Source organism: Neopsephotus bourkii, unplaced genomic scaffold (assembly GCF_033783945.1).
Source record: "Neopsephotus bourkii isolate Nb327-2 ecotype Australia unplaced genomic scaffold, CSIRO-AGI_Nbou_v1 NB_591, whole genome shotgun sequence".
Lineage (NCBI taxonomy): Eukaryota > Metazoa > Chordata > Aves > Psittaciformes > Psittacidae > Neopsephotus > Neopsephotus bourkii.
The window spans coordinates 406179-426377 of NW_026901092.1; the positions used below are offsets into that span (position 1 = coordinate 406179).

The 20199-nt window shown below is 40.1% G+C and overlaps 2 protein-coding genes across 2 annotated transcripts in view; one reads left to right on the top strand and one right to left on the bottom strand.

Annotated features, from left to right (window-relative positions):
* Window positions 1-567: 567 nt before the first annotated feature.
* ABITRAM (actin binding transcription modulator) lies at window positions 568-4942 on the top strand. Its single transcript, XM_061351461.1, has 6 exons — window positions 568-630; window positions 708-759; window positions 3516-3645; window positions 4363-4439; window positions 4513-4582; window positions 4651-4942. Exons 1-6 carry the CDS (start codon window positions 576-578, stop codon window positions 4777-4779), a joined length of 513 nt encoding a protein of 170 aa, XP_061207445.1. The 5' UTR covers window positions 568-575; the 3' UTR covers window positions 4780-4942.
* Window positions 4943-5769: 827 nt separating this feature from the next.
* CTNNAL1 (catenin alpha like 1) overlaps window positions 5770-20199 on the bottom strand; it is a 54551-nt gene continuing 40121 nt past the window's right edge. The window contains exons 9-19 of the mRNA XM_061351459.1: window positions 19679-19837; window positions 17931-18023; window positions 17473-17623; window positions 12462-12499; window positions 10116-10166; window positions 9867-10021; window positions 9070-9118; window positions 7866-7922; window positions 7606-7725; window positions 6339-6422; window positions 5770-6238 (exon numbers count right to left, since the gene is read on the bottom strand). Coding sequence (XP_061207443.1) covers window positions 6077-6238; window positions 6339-6422; window positions 7606-7725; window positions 7866-7922; window positions 9070-9118; window positions 9867-10021; window positions 10116-10166; window positions 12462-12499; window positions 17473-17623; window positions 17931-18023; window positions 19679-19837 — 1119 coding nt within the window. The 3' untranslated portion in view covers window positions 5770-6076. The remainder of the gene's footprint in view (window positions 6239-6338; window positions 6423-7605; window positions 7726-7865; window positions 7923-9069; window positions 9119-9866; window positions 10022-10115; window positions 10167-12461; window positions 12500-17472; window positions 17624-17930; window positions 18024-19678; window positions 19838-20199) is intronic.

Genomic DNA, 20199 nt, shown 5'->3' on the forward strand with positions numbered 1-20199 from the left:
CTGGACTGCCTCAGCTGCCACTAGACTATATCACTGAGGCCCTCATCTACAGGTTTGAACCCTTAAAGGGTGCTACTTCCACACCATCCCTGATCAGCTTGGTCCAATGCCTGAGCACCTGTTCTGTGAAGCTGTTTCTCCTAATAATCAATCTAAACCTCTGGCACAGCTTGAGGCTGTTACCTCAGTTGTTACTTGGGCAAAGAGACTGACCCCCACCTCACTACATCCGTTGTAAAGAGCAATACGGTGCCCCCTGATCCTTCTTCTCTACAGGCCGAACAAGCCCAGTTCTCTCAGCCGTTCCTCATCAGACTTGTGCTCCAGGCTTTTCACCTTCTGGCCGGTTGCATCTCCCACTTGCCCCCTCAGAATAAATATGTAAGATGTTACTTCCTCACGGTTAGTAAACCCGGCTGCCTTCTCCCAGAGCGCCTTCCCCACGTCCCCGTGTGCTGCCCAGCGAAGGGCGCTGCCATAGCGCCGCGCTCCCTCCACGGACTCAGGTGCCGGGGCCGGGTCTGGGCGGGGCCGGAACCGCCGCCATCGCAGCGGGGTGTGCTAAGGCGGGCGCCATGGCGGTGTCGCGGGGCGGTGCGGAACGGTACTTTACTCGCTGGTACAAGCCAGGTACCGCCGGGCGGAGCTGGGGATCGACCGGGAGGGACCGGAGCGGGGCGGTGACTGGTGTTTTTGCCCTGTTGCAGACGTGAAGGGACGGCCGTGCGAGGACTTCTGCGTGCTACAGCACTCCAACAGGCGAGTGGCGCTCCCGGGGGCTTGGGGTGCTTCGGCAGCCGCTCCGCCCGCTCCCCAGGACGGGTGTGTGCCTGCGGCCGGCCCAGAGCCGCCGCGTTCTGGCGTTTAGGAAGCCTCCGTCTTTCTGTAGCGAAGGAGTCGCCGCTTTCTTCCGCTCCGGGCCGTGCAGGCGGCGTACGGAGGGGCCGGGCCATCGCCAGCTTGCCCGCCCGCTGCTCTTCCTCTCGGCGCTTGGTGGGGAGCAGCCGATACTGCTGCTTTTTGGCCGCGGGGTTGTTAAACCAAGGGGCATCGCTCCTGCCGGAACGCCTGGAGGAGCGGGGCAGGTGCGAAATACGGGCGAGCCTGGGTTTATCTTAGCCTTCCTATATCCCTTTTCAGTTACGACTCCAATAAGAACAGAGGAACTTGAACTTTCTCCCCACACACCATGTTGCTCAGCAGATGTTTATAAAGGCCCCGGCAGTATCTGTAGTGTTGCATCCCCTCCTGCATCGTCCTCAGTCACAGACATGCAGCATTTCAAGGGCTTCTCTGTAACGACGTTTAGAAGTGTGTGTAATAACTTGCCTTCTAGGAAACTAATTACCTCCGTTTGAACGTTCAGCTTTTTCTATATGCATCTAAATTCCTTTTAATTACACGTTTGTGTGCCCCAGACAGTGAATGCAAGGTAGGAAATAAAAGTGTCAATCAAACAGTTTCCACTCCGATGTAGCTGGATATCCAGTCATTTGGAATAAATCAACTCTGTACCTGTCGTAGGCTCTAACAGTCCCCAGCTCCTGCCCTGCTGCTGCTGAAGCTTATCCTCAGTGCAGGGTGGGTGGTGGCGGCATGTTTCTCGGGTGTCGAGTCCCTAAGGGAAGAACAGAACTACTGTCTGTGCAAAAACTGTCAGTGCCATTGCTCATGTGTTGAGGGACAATGGGGAGGCGTCAGTCATTCCCAGGGGATTTCTTGCTTCTGTTGAAGAATTTGGAGGATTGGGGTGTTCTTGGCACAGGGCAGAACTGTCGCCTTGCTGTGGCCTTCAGAGCTGGAGCTTCTCTGTAGCTGCTTTTTGCAGCTTGCTTTCTTGTTCTTTGGGAACAGAAACCCAACCTGGGAATAACAGGCCTGACAGCAGCAGCAAGAAAGAACACGCTAACATTTGCACTATGTACTCAGTATGTCTCAGTTGTCCAGTATAAACAACAGTTTAAGTCCTGTTGATATGGGGGAAATAAAAATAAAAACATTTGTTCAAATGTCTGTAAGGATTATTTTGCCAATTTGAATTCTGAAATATCGAGGCCCTTGGCTTCTACAACAGCTTAGCCAAATGCTCTATGAAGTATTTCACCATTATTACACGTGGAGCTGTGGCTCAGTCTGTGTTTTCTAAGCAGTGTAAAATTCGCTGTTGATTTTTTGTTTTGCCAGGTCTCAGCTCTAATAGGTGACAGCTCAAATAGGTGTTTTGTCATCCTACCCTCGGAAGAGGCTGGGGTCGGGAGGAGGTAGCTGCTCTGGTCCCTTTGAGCTGCGGGGCATGCTAAAAGGATTCGTCAGGACCCAGCTCCCTCTTGTGGGGAAGCTGCGCAGCAAGAACTTGCAAAGAGGAGTGCAAGGAGATGGATGCACCATCCACAGGGAAAGACCTGGTTCTCTGTGCTGTGGTTTTCTCTACAGTTAGCATTCTGTTAATTCTGATTCTTGCTCTAGGTTTCAAACTCTTCTTAAACAGAATAACTTCACCTCTCTTCGTTTACTGGCAAGTTCTGAGCTTTTCAGGTTTCTGAATTCAGCATGGTTCTGGCGCAGGTATGAAGGTGGACTGAGTCTTTACAGCTGGGCTTGTTTCAACATCTCCAGTTTCATGTCAAGAAAGGACCCTCCTTTAGAAAAAGATAAAATGCAAGCAGCAGGTTAAGTAAAGCCCAGATCGCCAAAGGATACATCTGCTGTAACTATTCACCACTAACGGTCTTTAGCTGTTCTGAGGAAACATTGCCTTGGGTTACATTTTCTGACAAAAGCATACTGTGCTTTACTTGATCATCTTCAGCGAATATACTTCAGCCATCAGCAGACAAGTGAACCATTATGCTCCTGTGCGGTATAACACAGGATAGAACGGCTTTAGCTGTTTTAAATTAAAAGGTGTGGTTCTGTTTAACAAAGAAGTGTATAGCTTTTGATCATCAAGTCTGGTATCGTGGAATAAAGCACCTTCTGTGGGGGTTGTGTTAGGTCAGAATGCAACTTTCATTTGCTTTGGTACAGCAGATGTTGAAGATGCCCTGAAGAGAGTGAGTCTGATTTGATCCTGTATATGACATTTTTGTATGGGGGGGAATTTAAAATTTGTCTCCGGTCTACAGCGAACAGTTATCCTCTGTTCTCCTTTATTAGCTCAGATAAATTGTGATCTAAGTTACCCTACATGATCCTCATGCTGTCCGCCTGACCTGTCTGTCCTTGCTTCCACCCTGAGCCTGGTAGGTGCCTGTCCTGTGGCTCACACTGCAGTAGTCTGAGCTATCAGCTTAACTTTTCTGCTAAACTGTAAAGGGAAGAATATTGTGCTATAAGGAGTGAAGGCAGATAACAGCCTTCACAACACTTAAAAGTCTGGCTAGGAGTTTGGAGTAGGAGCCCAGATGAAGCAGTATCATTTCAAATCCCACCAGTAGAGGCAGAGAATGGTGTGGAGCTTGCTTAGAGCATGGCTTCTGACAACTACAGCATAATAATTACATTTCCTTTTGCAGAATCTGTGTCATCACCTTGGCAGAAGCCCATCCTCTTCTTCAAAGTGGAAAAACAATTAAAAGCATTAATTACCAAATCAGTGCCAACTGTAGCAGACTCCAGAATAAAGTCTCTGGGAAGTCAAAAAGGGTATGGCTTTTTCGTTTGGTTAGTTTTCCTTTTAATCTCTCACACTGTCTGAAACTTTCTGTCCTGTCTAGGCTAGAAACTTGCCAAGTTACCTTTGCATTCTGTTTTAAAACAGCTCCTCCATGGTTAAAGAATTTAGACTTTTTCCAGAGGTGCTTAATTTAACTGCTCCAACCAGGGCCCTACAGTGCTCCTACAGCACAGGTAGCTTCCAGTGGGGCTCAAACCAAGGCTAACAGATGTGCTAATCATTTTTTTTCATAGTATACGAGGACACTTAAACATCACTGAGAAGATGAAATTTTTTTGCCACCAAAATGCTGAGGATTTGGAGACTACTGTTTTTCTCAAACAGACCTAGAGAGCAGATGGACTAGTTCAGTGTTTCATGGTGGGCTTTCAAATATGTGTAGCTTAACCTGGTTATACTGAAATTAATGGTGGTGTTTTTCTGCTCTCTTCTCCGATTTTAATCCACAATAAATCTAATTGTGACTTAATTTGTAAGCTCTTAACAAGCTTCTGTTTATGTACGTAACTATGTTGTGTGTTCCCTTCTACAGGGAAGCACAGCAGTGTAACTTGCAATGACTTGTAACTATCACACTGCCTTGCTTTGTTCTGAGCAGCTTACAAACTTTTGTGGCTGCTGGTAATCCTTTAATGAGACCCATGTAATTAGAAGTATATATATGTTTGTTTCATTTTCAAATGCAGGGAGCTCAGTTTTTAACAGAACTTGCCCCTCTGTGCAGGATATCTTCAACAGATGGCGAGGAATACACCATTTATAGGTAAAGTTTTTCTCTTTTTCTTCTTACTTTGACCCACCTTGCGCTTCTACTGAATGTAATCACTTTTCTGTAGTTGTATACGAGGGCGACTGATAGAAGTGAATGAAAACATTCTTAGCAATCCCACTATTCTGCAAGAAAAGGTAAGACACTTTCTTGCTTTGCATTTTCCAACTTTTATTTCACTGCTAACTTCAGCATTGCTTTTTAGCCATCAACTGAGGGATACATTGCAGTGGTTCTACCCAAATTTGAAGAAAGCAAGAGTATAACTCAAGGACTTCTGACACAGAAGGAGTATGAGGAAGTTTTGTTGAAACGTCTTAATTCTTCTTCATGAAATTAGTGATAGAGTTATCATCTGTATTTCATGCTAAATAAGCTACTTTTATTGTATGCTGTAATGTTCATGGTATTGAAAGGCCTAGTGCCTGTTTATAGAAGTGGAACTTAAATGCTTGATTCATACAAGAATAAACCAGTTCAAATAGTTTGTATATTAAGATTTGCTTTTTCTTTTTTCTCTGAATTCTAGCACTACAAGTTTTTACATAAGCACAGGATATGTTGGAGAGTATTTATGTTCCACAGGCAGCTATGTTTCTGCTCTGTGCAAGCATAATACATACAAAAAAATTACACAATTTAGCCATCACTTAATTTAGATAAACTAATACAAGATGGAGTTTGACAAATGTGAACTGAAAATAAAAATGCAATGGAAGCCTATGTACAAAGAGCATACAAAACCAGAAAATATGTATTTCACACCAGGTTGTATTTTCATGGTATCCTGAAGTCAAATAGTGCCCTTTGTACAGAAGTTTGCCATAATCAGTATCTACTTTCTTAAATTTTAAATGGCATAATGTAAAGTCTACATAATACTTCTGTGATTCTACCTAAAATTCAAATTATGCTCAGGAAGTTTTAATAAAAAAGGAAACAACTGCCATCTACAAATAGAGTAAAAGAAAAAGGGTTTGAGGCAAGACTATTAATCACTTAGAAATACACTTTTGGAAACATGAATCATTTCAACAAGATTAAAATTCAGTGATGCAGCTATTGAAAGAGTTCTGGCTTATTTCTTCATAGAACTACTTCATTGCAGGTGTAACTCACAACTAAGGTAAGATTTCAGTGCTTTAGGCCACAGCCCTTCAGACTACATTCCTGATTCTGCTTTATCCAAATACGTAAACTGAAATAGGCCAGAGATGAGTATACAGACTTCAACAGCAGTGTTACATATAGCATATGCAGCACAAGGTTCTTTATGTAAAATGCTGCATATGCTATATATACATATAGCATATGCAGTACAAGATTCTTTATGTAAAATGTCTATTAGCAGCATCTTTGGGTTGAAACATCCATTAAGACATTCATAAGCATTAATTACAAAACCAGTATCAATAGTGAGCATAGGAAAGGCATTCACATTACAAAAATACATAGCAATTAGACCAGTTGATGTTGTAATTGCCAAGTAAAGGGACATCTATTAGATGTGACAAAGGTCAACAGTTTTAATTCAAATTAACCTGATCTGACTTTCCACAAATGAAAGCAATATTGAAAATTCACCAAGTGTTATTTTCAGATGGGAGTTCCTGCATTTCTGAGTGCTCTAATTACTTGCTCTCTAAAAATGTCATGCTTGTTACATGGTTTTCTAAAGACTTGATGCCAAATGTTTCAGCTCTCCTTTCTGGTGTATGTGAATTTGTACCAATCCGTATTCTGTCTTCTCTCCATGGTGGAGCAGGTTTAAGGCAGCCATTTCCTGCTTTATTCTGCACAAATTAAAAAAAAAAAATTAAAATATTTTTAAAGAAACAAAACCCAGCAACAACAAAAACCCCCAAACCCAAAATTGATTAACCAAGTACTCACCTTTCTCAGCAATTTGCAGCAGAGTGGAAGAAGTTGGCATAACAAAGTCATCACATTCCTTGTTTTCAGAATGCACGCATCAACCTAAACAAGTAAGACCACTCATTACTAGGCAACTTTTTTAAATGCATGAGATGATAATCTGTTTCAAGCTTCAATAGGTAATATTTGTCCTTCATAAATCCCTTCTAATCAAAAGGCTTTGCCTACCCTTTTTGAATGTAAACAGTATGTGTAAGGCAACAGCATCCCTTCTGTTAACCCAAGACTTGAGCTAGGAAGTAGAAGGGAATGACACACATCCCAGGAGAAGAAACTAATAATAATACTATATTAAACAGTAATGTAGGTGTCTTGGAAAGAAGCTGTTACCATCTAAGTATGATTAGTCACAATTCTTCATGTTTTTGCTTTAGTTTTATGTTCTGTCAGTTCTATGATTTAGAAAGCCATGTGTCATGTAAGCTTACCTTAGGAGTTACAGTAAAGGTCAGCTAAATCTTGGAGCATTTGAGTTTATGCCTCAAGTCTAACGCTCAGCACAGATCATAAGTCTGGGCGCCCTTGACTAACATGAATTTGATAGCCTATTATTTCTCTGTAGTGATACATCACCCTGGATAAATAGACTGGGGCTCCCACTTAGTTTAGCTAGAGTGTAAACCAAACCAAGCAGTAGCCCTTAGGTGCTCAATTTGGACCTGAGTGGCTCAGATGCTGTTGCCATTTTCAGTCCCTGCTGTAAAATTCAAACATCTTTTCCATAGCTCATTAGAAACAAACATCCAGGTGCATAGAAAATGGTCTTGCTCACATTGACCATACTGAAAAAGAAAAGGCTACAAAACAGTATCACCTGTGTTGAAGAAAACTCCCTCCCACGACAAGACAGTGTGGTAAATGGTTTGGATTACAGTTATCAGTGAGGAATGTCTCAAAACATTTTCAGCAAAAGTAACAGTTCTTACTGTTTGTTCTTCCTCTACACACATCAGCTTCTCAAATCATGCCAAGTGCAAAACAGTACTTCAAGGTGAAGTAAACATCCACAGAAGGAGCAGCACCAATGACATACTGCACAGCAGAAAAATGCTTGCACAACAGCATAAAATTTTGTACTTATTAATTTTTATAGTCCTCTGTCAATCCGAGAAGTTCGCCTGTCAAGGACTGTTTCATATTTTAGCAGGAACATAAATTAATAAGTTACTATATTTCAAAAGCACTTAGGTCTTACTTTCAGGAGTATACATCATTTTTAGCTCACCTTTGTAAATGTAGCACTTTTACCCTGAACAGAAGCTTTAGCTGTTATCTGGAGCTGCTTGCACATAGAGATCAGTTTTTCAGCCTCCAACAGAAGCAAAGGTTTATCATCAACATGTACCTGAAATGTGTTTCAGGAAGACAAAACCACTGTATTAAAGACTCTGAGATTAACTTAATGGAGAAGACAGCACAACTAGCTTTTAGGCAGTCTTACAAGTGCTGAAAGCTGAAAAGCTGGTTTTAGAGGTCATACCTCACCTGATTAGAAAAGGCATGAAGAGCTGAAGCAAGCTTTGTACCCTCTGTAGCAAAAATCTGAAATGCAGAGAAAGCATGTTAACAAAATGAACCACAATAAAAGATGAGGCTCTTTTCCTTTGTTGTTTTAATAGTGTGCTATAAAGTAAAAAGGTAGCCTGAAACACCTGTAAGAGTTGCATACATTTATAGTTAACTCGGCAGTTTGTGGCGACTTCTGAAATGACTACACTACTCATTCTCCCAGATAAGTATAAAGTCCTTTCCTTTACATATAAAAAAAACTGGCTTCCAATTATTTTTTTCACTGTTACCAGTTCACAAGAGTTTTATGGGTAGATGACACCTGCCATTTGCTTATTGTCTTGACAAAGGTAACCAGCCTCCTGTTAAATACAGGCATGTACTTTGGAAATATCATACCACATTCCTCCATTTGTCCCCTTTTCTTTGTATTCTTCAAGCTTTTACATCTTATTTCTTTCCCCAAAAAATACTGCTGCTCAGACTAGGATGGAGTATCCATAAACACTATCAGGGACTGAGCTGTGACAAAATGAATATTAGTAAAGCATGGGAGTGCACTGTATTTGCTATAATGCCAGTTTGCTATTCCTACTCCAAACTGGAATCTCTCAGTTTAATGGAGACTGGAACACTGAAAAGCTAGCTAGCTGGAACACTGAAAAGCTAGCTTTCAGAAGTATGCACCAGAGTTAGGCTGCTTAAAATCTACAGATCTATAGTTGCCAGTCAATGCATGGCACACTACACCTATGTGTATGGACTCAGAGTGTAAGGTTCATGGGATCATAGAATGGTTTGGTTTGGAAGGGATCTTAAAGACCTTAAATTCCAAACCCCCTCTGCCATCGGCAGGGACACCTCCCACTAGACGAAGTTGCTCCAAGCCCTGTCCAACCTGGCCCTGAACACTGCCAGGGATGGGGCAGCCACAACTTCTCTGGGCAACCTGTGCCAGTGCCTCACCACCCTCACAGGAAAGAAATTCCTCCTAATATCCCTACATGCCCGTGTAAAAAGTCCCTCTCTAACTTTTGCATAGGCCCCCTCTAGGTACTGGAAGCTGCTCTACGGTCTCCCTGGAGCCTTCTCCAAGCTGAACAACCCCAACACTCTCAGCCTGTCTTCCAGTGTGTTCTGCACTGAGTGCGTAACTCCTGTTTTGTTAAAAATATATTACCTCTGCTTGATGAAATAAATCTTGAGTAGTTTTCAGAAGTCCTTCTCCTCTGTGGGAAATAATGAAAGAGAATGTATGACATGTATAGACTGCAGATCATTTTGCCTACTACTTGCACAATTTATAAGTATCTCTCTCATCCCATTCACTCTACTGAACTGTAAAGTATCACTCTTTTAGAGGATACTGTGCGCAACAATAACTTACTACAGGAACTGCATTTCAAAAATATAAACACCTCAGAGGGGAGGGCACTATTCAGGAATAAGCAATGGTTCAGTTCTCATCAGCTGAACAAGGACAGAAATCTGTATCTCTGGCATACTGAGTATTACTGGGATAGCAGGTATGAAAAAAACCCCAAACTCTTCTCTCTTCTTAAAAAACCCTAAATTCTTCAAATAAAAGAGCTGTCATTGCATGGGCAAGTTTCAGAAGAGCACCTTTCACTACAACACAAAGATCAGTAATTCTATCTACCGATACATGCCTGTGCTTTAATTCCCTTAACTTTGAATGTATTTAAGAACATGCTCCTTAAAATGCTTTCTGTGCCCAAGAGATACTTAAATAGTTGTTCTGCAACAAAACAGATGTTTAGCACTTGACCCCCCTTAAATTTACTATTAAACAGCTTAGAAATTTATAAGAACTTACAAAGCATAAGGACAGAAATTAAAGCTCCTTTCTGAATGTGCCCCAATTATTACACTCTGAAAAATTAAACTGTCGTATTTCTCATAAACACTGTTAACGCTGCTCTTCCCACCAAAGCATGTTGTATACAGTGTAATTACCTGGTAAATAAATACATGGAGTAGGCCATACTTGACATGCCTTGTCCATGTTGCACAATCTCATTCTCCTGATCCTCCCATTTCTCTGTCTCAGAATCCACATCAGATGTCAGCAAATGCAATTCTAATCCAAGTTTTGCAATCTTTGCCTGTTCCTGTAAATGACAACCATATTTATGGCACTTGAAAATGCATTCTTCAGACAAAATTAAAAAATTAAGTTTTTTTACTAAAATGATGGCATCTTACCTCAGTATCGAGTTTGACTGGCTTTAATGCTTTCAGATTTGCATTATGCTTCTGTTTCAAACAAAAAATAGTATTTTTAAATAAAAGAAATGAGTAATCATTTTATTAACAGATCATAAGAGGTAGTGCTATACTCAAGAGACAGACTTTGCAGAAGAGCTCCAGTGGCTCAGACAAACTTCCCAGTAGAAGCTGAGAACCTGTTCTAATCTGGCTGTCCTCCTGAAATGGCACGTGCAAACAGGGGCTGTGCCTACAGACACCCCAAGATTTTAATGAAAAATCTCTTCCAGGGTTCTCTACTTCCTCATGCAATACCATCTCTTCTCCTTACCCTCTAAATCCTCAGTAACACTTAGGAGTAAATAAAGTCTTAATCGAGTACTACTGCACTGCTCTTTCCATCAAAGATGATACTGATGTAACAGACTTTGAAGTTGATTTAGCTAGTAGCTAGCTGATCTAGGGTACAACCAATGTAAATGCTAGTGTGAGGATGTAGCTTGTTATTCTGTGTCACTCTGTTGAACTAGCTGGAAACAAATACGGACACTTTGGTCTTTTAATGGGTTTCCTTCTTTTATTTAAGTCTTGAACTATCTGAAAGACCCATCTGGCTGCAAGCTAAATATTGGCTCAGATTAGACAATAATTAATGGTGCTGGTGTGAGCAGACCACCTGGTAAGGCAGAGCTTGCCCACTGAGTAACATATAATACACAGTAGTGCATGATTTGCTTCAGATCAATTTACATGTGGAAAGTAGCAGTTTCTGGCTTTGTGTGCTGGTGCTGTCACCGTGCAGAGACAGCAAAAACTAACAGACATGGAAGCCACAGTCCACATTCAGAACTGCTCTGGTGTGCAGAGGAATGGAAAGTACAAGCTGGCATCGCAATTTGGAGGAGGTTGGATGCTAGGAGCACAGGACTGAGATTCTTGTCTGACAACCTGAACAGCGCTGCTATTCAGCAGTGGGAGTACTTGGGCAAATTAAGTGCAGTAATACATGCAAGGGGAGCAAAAAACACTATTCAATGTGAACAGCATCAGAAATAAGCTCCAGGTAATGTCTCCATCTCTCACTTCAACAGCTTGAGCAAAAATGAAGTACCACTATTGAAGTTCCCACCGCATTCTGCTGCTCGGTTTAGCTTTCATGCTATTTGTCTTTTTCCATCCCCAAATTTTTAGATATTCTGAATCTTATGAATATCTTCCCAGATTAGACACTGTAATTCTGCCTATGTATTAGAAATCGTATCTTGTATTAGAAATTGATCTTGTATCTAATAATCTATTAGAAATAGATCTTGTATCAGAAGATTTCGCAAAACAAAAAGCTTTTTTGTCCACAGATAACTAAAGAAATCCCAGGATGTTCCTCAGATCTGTAGTTTTTTCCATTCTGGTGTTCACTCACACACTGTTTGAATATGAAAATTGGTAAAAAAAGAAATTATTCTGCTTTTAAAATGTGATTTGACACCTAATACTATAGAGAAAAACATACTTGTGCATTAAGCACATATATGAATGATCATTCCTGCTCTGTCCTCAACTATGACCCTTGTTACCAGCAGACAGCACAGTCACAGTTCCACAGAGGTAACAAAATATGTAACCTAGTTAGATCAATGGTAACAATGTGGCTCCTGTGCAGGCACAGCATGGGCATTAGCCAGGCACAGCAGACCTCTGTGGTGGCAGCAGGGAGAGAAGAGGCAGTACTGGAAGTCACAGCACTAGGATGAGGGACAATTCCAAAGGTTAGTGCATCTGTTAGGCAAAGAAATTACTTTGTGAAGGAATCTGTTGTCTTAAGGATGTAATCTATATTTCCTTCCCACTGTCAAACTGTGTATTAAATCATAACTTCCCCAAATCTATGTATCTTGCAAAACTCAAAAGGTGGCAGCAACCTGCCAAACAACAACAAAGCAGAACTGCTTAAATCCTGGCAACAAAGTTAAAAATAAAGAATAAAATCAGATTACCATAACTTCTTTTCAGCATGTTACAGTGTATTCTGTTTTCATTGTAAAAATGTATTTTTTATTACATAGCATGACACTCGAGTACATGGTAAAAAAAAGGTCATATTAATGAACAGGAATTAAAGCTCATGTACACTCAAAGCATACAGTGTAACTAGTTACCCTACTATTCAGGATGTTTGCTATTAATTTAATAAACTGTCAAAGTTTGATATTTTCCTGTCAGCCATTCAGTCAAGATGCACGTTACCAAGACACTGCTATGTCCTCATCAAGGTGTGACACCGAAATAAGTCGATTAGTTAATAGCAGATATAAAGTAAATACAACAATTCCAAAAGCAACTTACCCCTGGTCTGGGCAGTGACAGGTAGACACGCTTCTCTCCTATGAAGAACACACATGTTTACAACATAATTTGTATGCAGATTTTAATCTGTGGGATCACAGGGTCTTACTTCATTCTCCCTTAAGTTGCAGTACTACAAAAGCCTATTACTTACCTGTAATTTCTCATCTTTAAATATTGCATAGAATTCCCTCACTGTCTTGTGCTTCCAGAGAGAGACAAGCCAAGAACCCTGAACTGTTCTGATTTTTATCTCTCAGCAACTGGAAGTTAAGAAAGCTTCTCTGAATTGTTTCCCTCAATTAGATTTCTAGTCTTCTGTATGCAATCCACGAGTGGCATGAGTAGCTATCACTGCATACACTCGTTTTGTTGCAAAGTACAGAACATAGAGTGGTTAACTCCACATAAGGCTTTTCCTGGCATGGGTTAGATGGTCTGAAGTCTGGAGTAGGCGATGCCTCTAGTAAGAAACCTAGGCAGGTTTTTTTTTTCCTAAGTCATGATAATAAAACTCTCATGTTGTGCTGTACTCCATGTATCCTGTGTGCACTGTGTTTTATAAAGAAAAAGGTTCTATAGCATTTTACACACATATTGAATTATTCCTTATATCCTCAGGAGCCACAGATATTCCAAGTCTGAGCAAAACAAATGGACAGAAGAAAAACCCCAACCTTTTAGGTGTTACCTAAAAGCGGGTAAGAATTTCTCGGCAAGAGGAAACAGTGCCTGGGCTAACAGCCTAGGATTAGAGCTCCAGTTACCAGAAAACTTAGTACCTATGAAGACTTACTGAAGAGCAAAATCTGCTAAATAAAATAAAACAAAATAAATAGAACCACCTCAAAAGCTAGTGAAAAACAGATTTTTCACCACCTGAAGAAACAAAGGGCTACTATAATGGATATCAGTACCAAGTTTACATAGAGATGATGCACCTTGACAGACAGAAGGACAAGCAACATCCCCCTCCTACAACTGCTATTTCCTCCTCTTGTATGAGCTCCTAGAGAAATTCCAGTCTGAGTCCTCATAGGCCAGTTCTCCTGTGCATTCATGATTTTTTTAAGTAAGTTCTTTATCTCCTGGCACCACAAAAAAATCATGAGCTCCATGTCAAGGCAACTGACTCCCTAAAACCAAATTTCAGTAATTAACAAGTGAACCTCAATCCTCTTTGGTCTTCCAGTTTTCCACTTTCCAGCAGCCCCAGTCATGCTTTTCCCTCCAAAATGTCTCTATTTCAACTTCTAAATCTTGCTCTTGACCTCAGTTCTTATTGGAAAGTAGGATGGCTGCAGCCCTGCTTCACCCTTCTAGAACTCCCATTTCTAGATTCTGTTCTGTATTCCCTATTCACCAAATACAGCCCTCCCAAATCCTCATGGTCATCGAACTCCTCTCAAAACAAGTGGGAAAACAAGAGGGCAAAAAGAAAAGCCAGTTACCTTCATACATAATTCTCTCACTCCTGACCAAGCTACTAGGGAGCAATTGGGTAATTATTCACATTCTTCTCCAGCATGTTGAAACCAAGAAGTTAGGAAAAAAGAGACTGTCTGACAGCCAACAGATGGGATGGTACTTTCCTTAGGTGATTCATCTCAAAGTGCAAGAGCCTTAAAGATAAGTATCTAACCTAAACCTTCCAGTTGACAGAAGTCGCTCTCACAAGATGCCCAGCACTCTCCTCAGCCCAGACCAGCCATGCAGAGATTCAAATGCCAACACTGTGCAGAATGGGCTCCCTCACTGTTTTAGGATTAAGCAAGAGAAGGCAAACTCAACCTCCCTGGCCCATTCTGCATAGCACAGAGGCATTTTCAAAACCCACATGAGGGTTACTGGGCTGTGGTGTGCTTACCAGCTTCCTCCAGTCCTACATGCATATGCACCCCTCTCCCCAAGCCAAGTCGGTTTCAATTTGGGCATGATCTGGTGCAATTACATTAAAATTCAGTAAAATGCTGCTTCATCTCCAAGCTAAATCTGGTGCTCTATCCATGTGAGATTTGAGCCTCAGTATGAGAAATACCTAATTTGCTGATGGGAAATAAACACTGGATAAGGAGTTACGCAATTGCACGTAACGATAAAGAAATGAGTATAAACAATGGGAATCTAGTATAATCAGAAAAATGTTTCTTTTATTTGATGTGTCCAGCACATTTAGTCACCACTCAATTTTTGCCTCTTAAACTGTATTCTGAACTCTCTAACAAAGCCAAACATTTACATTGGTAGTACAAAAATACAAGGTTTTAAACTGAGGAGAAAAAAATATATGTACCTTCTTATTGAATACTATCTTTTCTTACACACAATCACAATTCTACTAGAAATAAAGCACTTGTTACATTTTAGTCTGTAAAATAAAGACACTTTTACCAACGTTAACATGAAGATAAGTATCATGAGTTACAAGAAGAGTAAAATCCTACAAAATACTGTGGAACTTCACTGTGTTTGGAGACTAAAGTTTTGTGAATGCCATCTCTTAGCAAACATGTACTGTAACTTATTGATTGGGTCACCAGTCATGTTTTCTGAAGAAAAAGTGTTGAGAGTGGCAAGGTAGACTTAGGATATTTCCTGGAAGCAAAAAGGTGGAGGTATTTAGGTGAGATTTTTGTCTTTTTCTTTTTGGGGGCAGGAGTCACTCTGATGTCAAACAACAGAACACAAGCAGGCAGAAAAAAATTAGCTGACAATACAGAAGAAGCCTTTGTAGAAGATGGGTGGACATAAGAGACCAAATTATTTCTAAGGAGATAACTGACAGTTAATGTGAAACAATCCAGATTCAATAGGAAGTCCCTTACTAGGTTGGGACACAAGACAAGGGAAACAGACATGATTTCTTAAGCATTGTTTTGGCAATACAAGACCTAATGTACCCAAGGCCATTTAAAGAACACAAGCTGTCCTTGCTATCTATCTTACCAACAGTGGCATCAGAACACTTCATGCTGAAAGACAGACTGAGAAAACGAGAGACACTCACAAGAGCAGACTCATCTGGCTGTGCTAAACAGAAATCAGTCTTCATTGCAGCCAGGCCCACACACACTAACAGCCTCCGACATGCTCAGCAACACCTACCCATTCTCTTCTCTCTCCTTCAAGCAATGACACTGGTTGCCTTGTGAAATGATGCTTTAAAGAAACTGTAAACTACCACTAGTGGAAAATGGCTGTTACCTGCTGTCAACAACCACAAGAGGAGAAAAAGGTACTAACTAGAGGAAAGGCTGGGAATCTGTCACAGCATTCAACAACTATTTGGTTGGAAACCAAGCATATGTTTCGCTGTGGCTGCATGATTCCCATCTTATTATTTTTAAGTACAGTAATATATACATGCATATGCACACATGCACACACATATAAAAAGTTTCTCATTCAACCCTGCTAGACCCTTGCATGAATATGGAAAAAAAATCACATAATGAATGGGCAGTCCTGCAAATTCCAAATTTATGATAATAAATTAATATTAGAGTAATACTATATTTTAAGTTACATTATATATAACGTAATGCTATGTTTAAATTAAGTTAGTATGTCCTTGGCTCCGAAAACAAACAAAAATCCCACTGAAAGTTAAAAGGCCCATAAACAGGATCTCTGATTGCTACACATGTTTAGATGATATTCCAGACTAATGTGGACAAACAAGCAGGATAACAACATGCATTTCTCAAACACGTCAAATTCCCACACACCTGCAATGCACACAAACACTGTAAACCCACTCAGAACTTCAATATATGTTTTCCCTTTACAGGTCTGCAGGCTCAGACACACATTCATCTAGCAACCAGCAAAAACAGTTTAAGATACTGCACCCCATGGCTGGTTGTTAGGCGCCCTCACAACAAAGCTGGCAGAAAAGAACTGCTTACAGAAAAAACTGATCAAGCACAGAAAGTTAAACTGACAAAAATAAACTCTTAAAACCAGAAAAAAGGTCTCACATTAACAGCAATATGAAGGATTGTATCACTGATGAAGTGTCACCTAACCTGAATAAGGATTTACTTTTTGTGTACCTTGGATACAAAACCAAAGTTCCTGTATTTAACTATACCTAAGCTTTTAAACCTGAGTGATTTTCTTAAAAATACAAGACATTCAGTATTATCATATATTACATTCTACCTGTATGCAATTACACTTTGAAGACTGAAACAAACACGTAGCCGCAATAAATATGACAGGCTACATAAAGACATCATCTGGAAAAAAATTATGTTAGATAAAAATGAAAAACAACATGGTTTCCATTTAAAGGTAAATTACGCTAAAAGTAAACACGGACTTATTTTCTTTTTAAGACTCCGAGGTTTTCTTCTACATGTTGTACAAATACCAGTAAACTTACCAACCAGAGAAAATATCCCAAGATTGTGCAGTCATCAGAGATTCCATCCACGAGAAAGGACAGCAGTTTAAAAATCAAATAACTACATTCACTACATTATGAAATGAATACAAGGCAAGCTGACAGCATAGAATATATATATATATAGTTTTTCCCCCAGAAATACAGGAAATGAATTAAACGTTACACAATTTAAATTATATCTTCACTGCAATAAACTGGTATACCCTAGACAAGCCAAAAGGTGGGATGAAAGCCCTACATCCCTAATATTTGGACACCACTGGCAAAGAGTAGTGTGGAATACTTCTGTGTCTTTGGAACAATTCCACTTGATTTTACTAACCACAGTGTAGGAAGTTAAACATACCTAATTTTACACAAATGAGACCTTTAAATTTTTAGCTGGTTTTCTTTGGAAAAAGAAAACCTGAGAAGCACCCTAATTCAGCATCTATACAAAACCAACACATTTGTGTATTGCCACCTAGATTCCACACTGCCATATGGGATGTAAGACTGTCTATTGTGCTCTTAAGAAAACCGTACTTCCTGAATCACACTTGAAATTCTTACACTACATGTTTTGAAAACTGCTTTTCTATTTCTACATATCATTCTTACCTCTTCTTCCTTCAAACACATCATTGATTTCTCTTAACAACATAGACATGTCACTCAGCTGAGACTCCCAGGCCTCACAGAACACCTCAAGATTTTCTTTTGCAATCTTGCTAGATGGATGCAATGCCAGTGTTTCTGCAGCAGAAATTATCTGGACAGAGAACAAAATATTTGCTATTTGCAGTCCCAGTACATAGTGTTGCACATGGATTTATAAATGTCTTCACAGGCAAACCACAAAATTAAACTGCTCCTGTTATGTCTATAGTGTATTCATCTGATACCTGCAGGCTTGATGATCTTCCTTGTGCATTCATTTAGCTACCACCCAAGATTAAAGCATAATTCTTCCTTAGTACTGTTTTGAACAGTTCTACATCAGGTCTTCAAAAAATTCATACAAGTAATTTTTATTGATTTATGTCCATTAGAAGCGTCCAGATAAAAGCCAAGCATACCTGTGGGCCAGTGACCTGAAAGGTATCTTCTGCATGTATGCAGGTAATCTCGAGGGGCTCAGTTCCAGAAACATGCCTCAGTAAGCGACACATCTGAATGTATTTCATAAATTAAAGAGAGAAAGGAATGGTTAAAAACATGCTTTCATTAGTAGTGAGGAAAGGTGCATATGCATAAAGACACACACACAGAGCCACGAAGTTATTGATGGTCCTTTCAGAATCTTGGAGACCACACAGCTGGGTGTTTCTCAGGGAGCATTTACAATAAAAGCAGGGCTAAATCCTGACTTGGAACGTGTAGAAGAACACCAAGAGAAAGAAAAGTCTTAATAAACAAATAAAAATAAACCAACAACAATTTCACATATTTACAACTGAATAAACCTGACAGCTAATTAGGCACCTACAGAACATGGAAAAATTGCAGCATAAATGACCTCACCAAAACAGGCTTACTCAGCAATTAGTAGCCATGTGGAAAATTCAGGCTTTCATCACTCAGGGGAGTGAATTATCTTTGAGCAAATCAGCATCAAATTACTTTAGGGAATAATTGTTTCCTTTCACAGTACGTACAATGTAATTTTGTTTTGTTGGCTTTTGTTTTTTCTTGTTAACACGATTAAGAGTGAACTTTGGCCTGAGAAGGAACATTGAAGTTTTCAGATCAAAAGGAGCACTTAAAAGACAGACAGCAAATATGAAACTAATGGCACTGTCCACCATCAAAAATGCTACAAGGCCTCACAGAGAAACATTATTTACTCTCATAGTTATGCCTGGAAAAGAAAAGAAAGAAAAAAATTGTTGGCTCACTGGGACACTACTCAAGGCACAGAAAAAGGAAACAGCAAAGCTGAAATTTAAAGTCCACAGCGTTGATTTGCCAGCCCCAGAAATTCACGGGTGATGCTTCTGCATATTCATACATCTGGGATGAATCTTCAAGCCCCACACAGTATCACAATTTTTTTTAGCAATGTATATGCCACAAAAGTACAAGTGTTGGCATCACCATGTTCCAGATCAAAGTGATGTATCTCTGTATGTATCCTACTGGTAGAGTTACTTCTGCTCATCTGTCAGACGAGAGAGCAACACATGGGATACATGGCAGGCATCCTCTCCACAGGCACTCCTAGAAACCACTGTTTCCTAAAAGCCATGATCTCCCAGTAGTCTCAGAAGTCCTATTTGTTCATGTGTGTGAATACTGCGCTTATGAAACCGTGTTAGTACATGAAACATATAGACTGCTTTTCACAAAGCAGGAAGACTTTCAGTGGCCTTCTTGTCTGACAAAAACTACACAAGATCTTCAAAACAGTCAAGTTCACTGCATTAAGAAACTTAACCTTACATTCCCAGAGCTCTTAAAACATGTCTTTGGATTCAGCTGTTGCTGAATGCCTACTGCATGAAAGAAAAAGGCTATCATCTCTATTTGGATCTAGAAACCTATTTTTTTAATGATTGTTTTAGTCATGATATATACATAAGGATTGAGGCTAGATTCAGGAGGAAAACTGAGTACAGCTGTACATCCCTTCTATAACAACTGTACGCCACAGTGACACCTCTGGCTCAGACCCTGCCAAGAGCAATACAGAATTCAACAGTATATCAGGAAAATAAAGTAAACATTATAAAAGCACAGACCAAAGTCTTCCTAAATAATCGAGTAAGACACATCTGGCCACTCATTTTCTAAGTGCCTCACAAAATGAAAGCAGCTGTGAACTCACCTCAACAAGTTGTTCTTTTTGCTCTGATAGCTTGCAAGTATATTCTGCTACAGCTTCAAGATTTCCTTCTACTCCTGTGATTTTTAATGCTTTGAGAACCATATGATCCGTATGGTATTTTAGCAGATCTGCTGCCAAAGATGTTGCTGCACTGTGAACCTTGAGTAGCATTAAAAGAAGAAGGAGAGATAAGCCATGGAAAGAAAAAAAATTCATCCACTACCAAGTAAAATAAACTTACAAGACAAACTGATTTTTCCAAGAAATAAAAAATATACTGCTATGAAAGCTCCTATACAGCCTGCATATTTTCTGGGACTTTAATTCTTCAATTACTATTCAAACAACAAACTCCAGTGCACTCAGAAAAAAGCAACCTCCACAAGGAGAATATGGAGAGAAACAAAAGGGGAGTTGGGTAAAAGGAGGACATGAAGTTATGACACTACTGCTTTCTGATAATGCTACAGCTGGGAGAAAACCAGGTGCATGAATTTGTGTGGCACCAAGTTCAGTGTAAG

Coding starts and splice junctions, on each gene's coding strand:
- ABITRAM (XM_061351461.1), top strand. CDS start 576: ATGGCGGTGTCGCGGGGCGGTGCGGAACGGTACTTTACTCGCTGGTAC. Junction 631..707: donor TACTCGCTGGTACAAGCCAG/GTACCGCCGGGC, acceptor GCCCTGTTGCAG/ACGTGAAGGGACGGCCGTGC. Junction 4,583..4,650: donor CCACTATTCTGCAAGAAAAG/GTAAGACACTTT, acceptor ATTGCTTTTTAG/CCATCAACTGAGGGATACAT.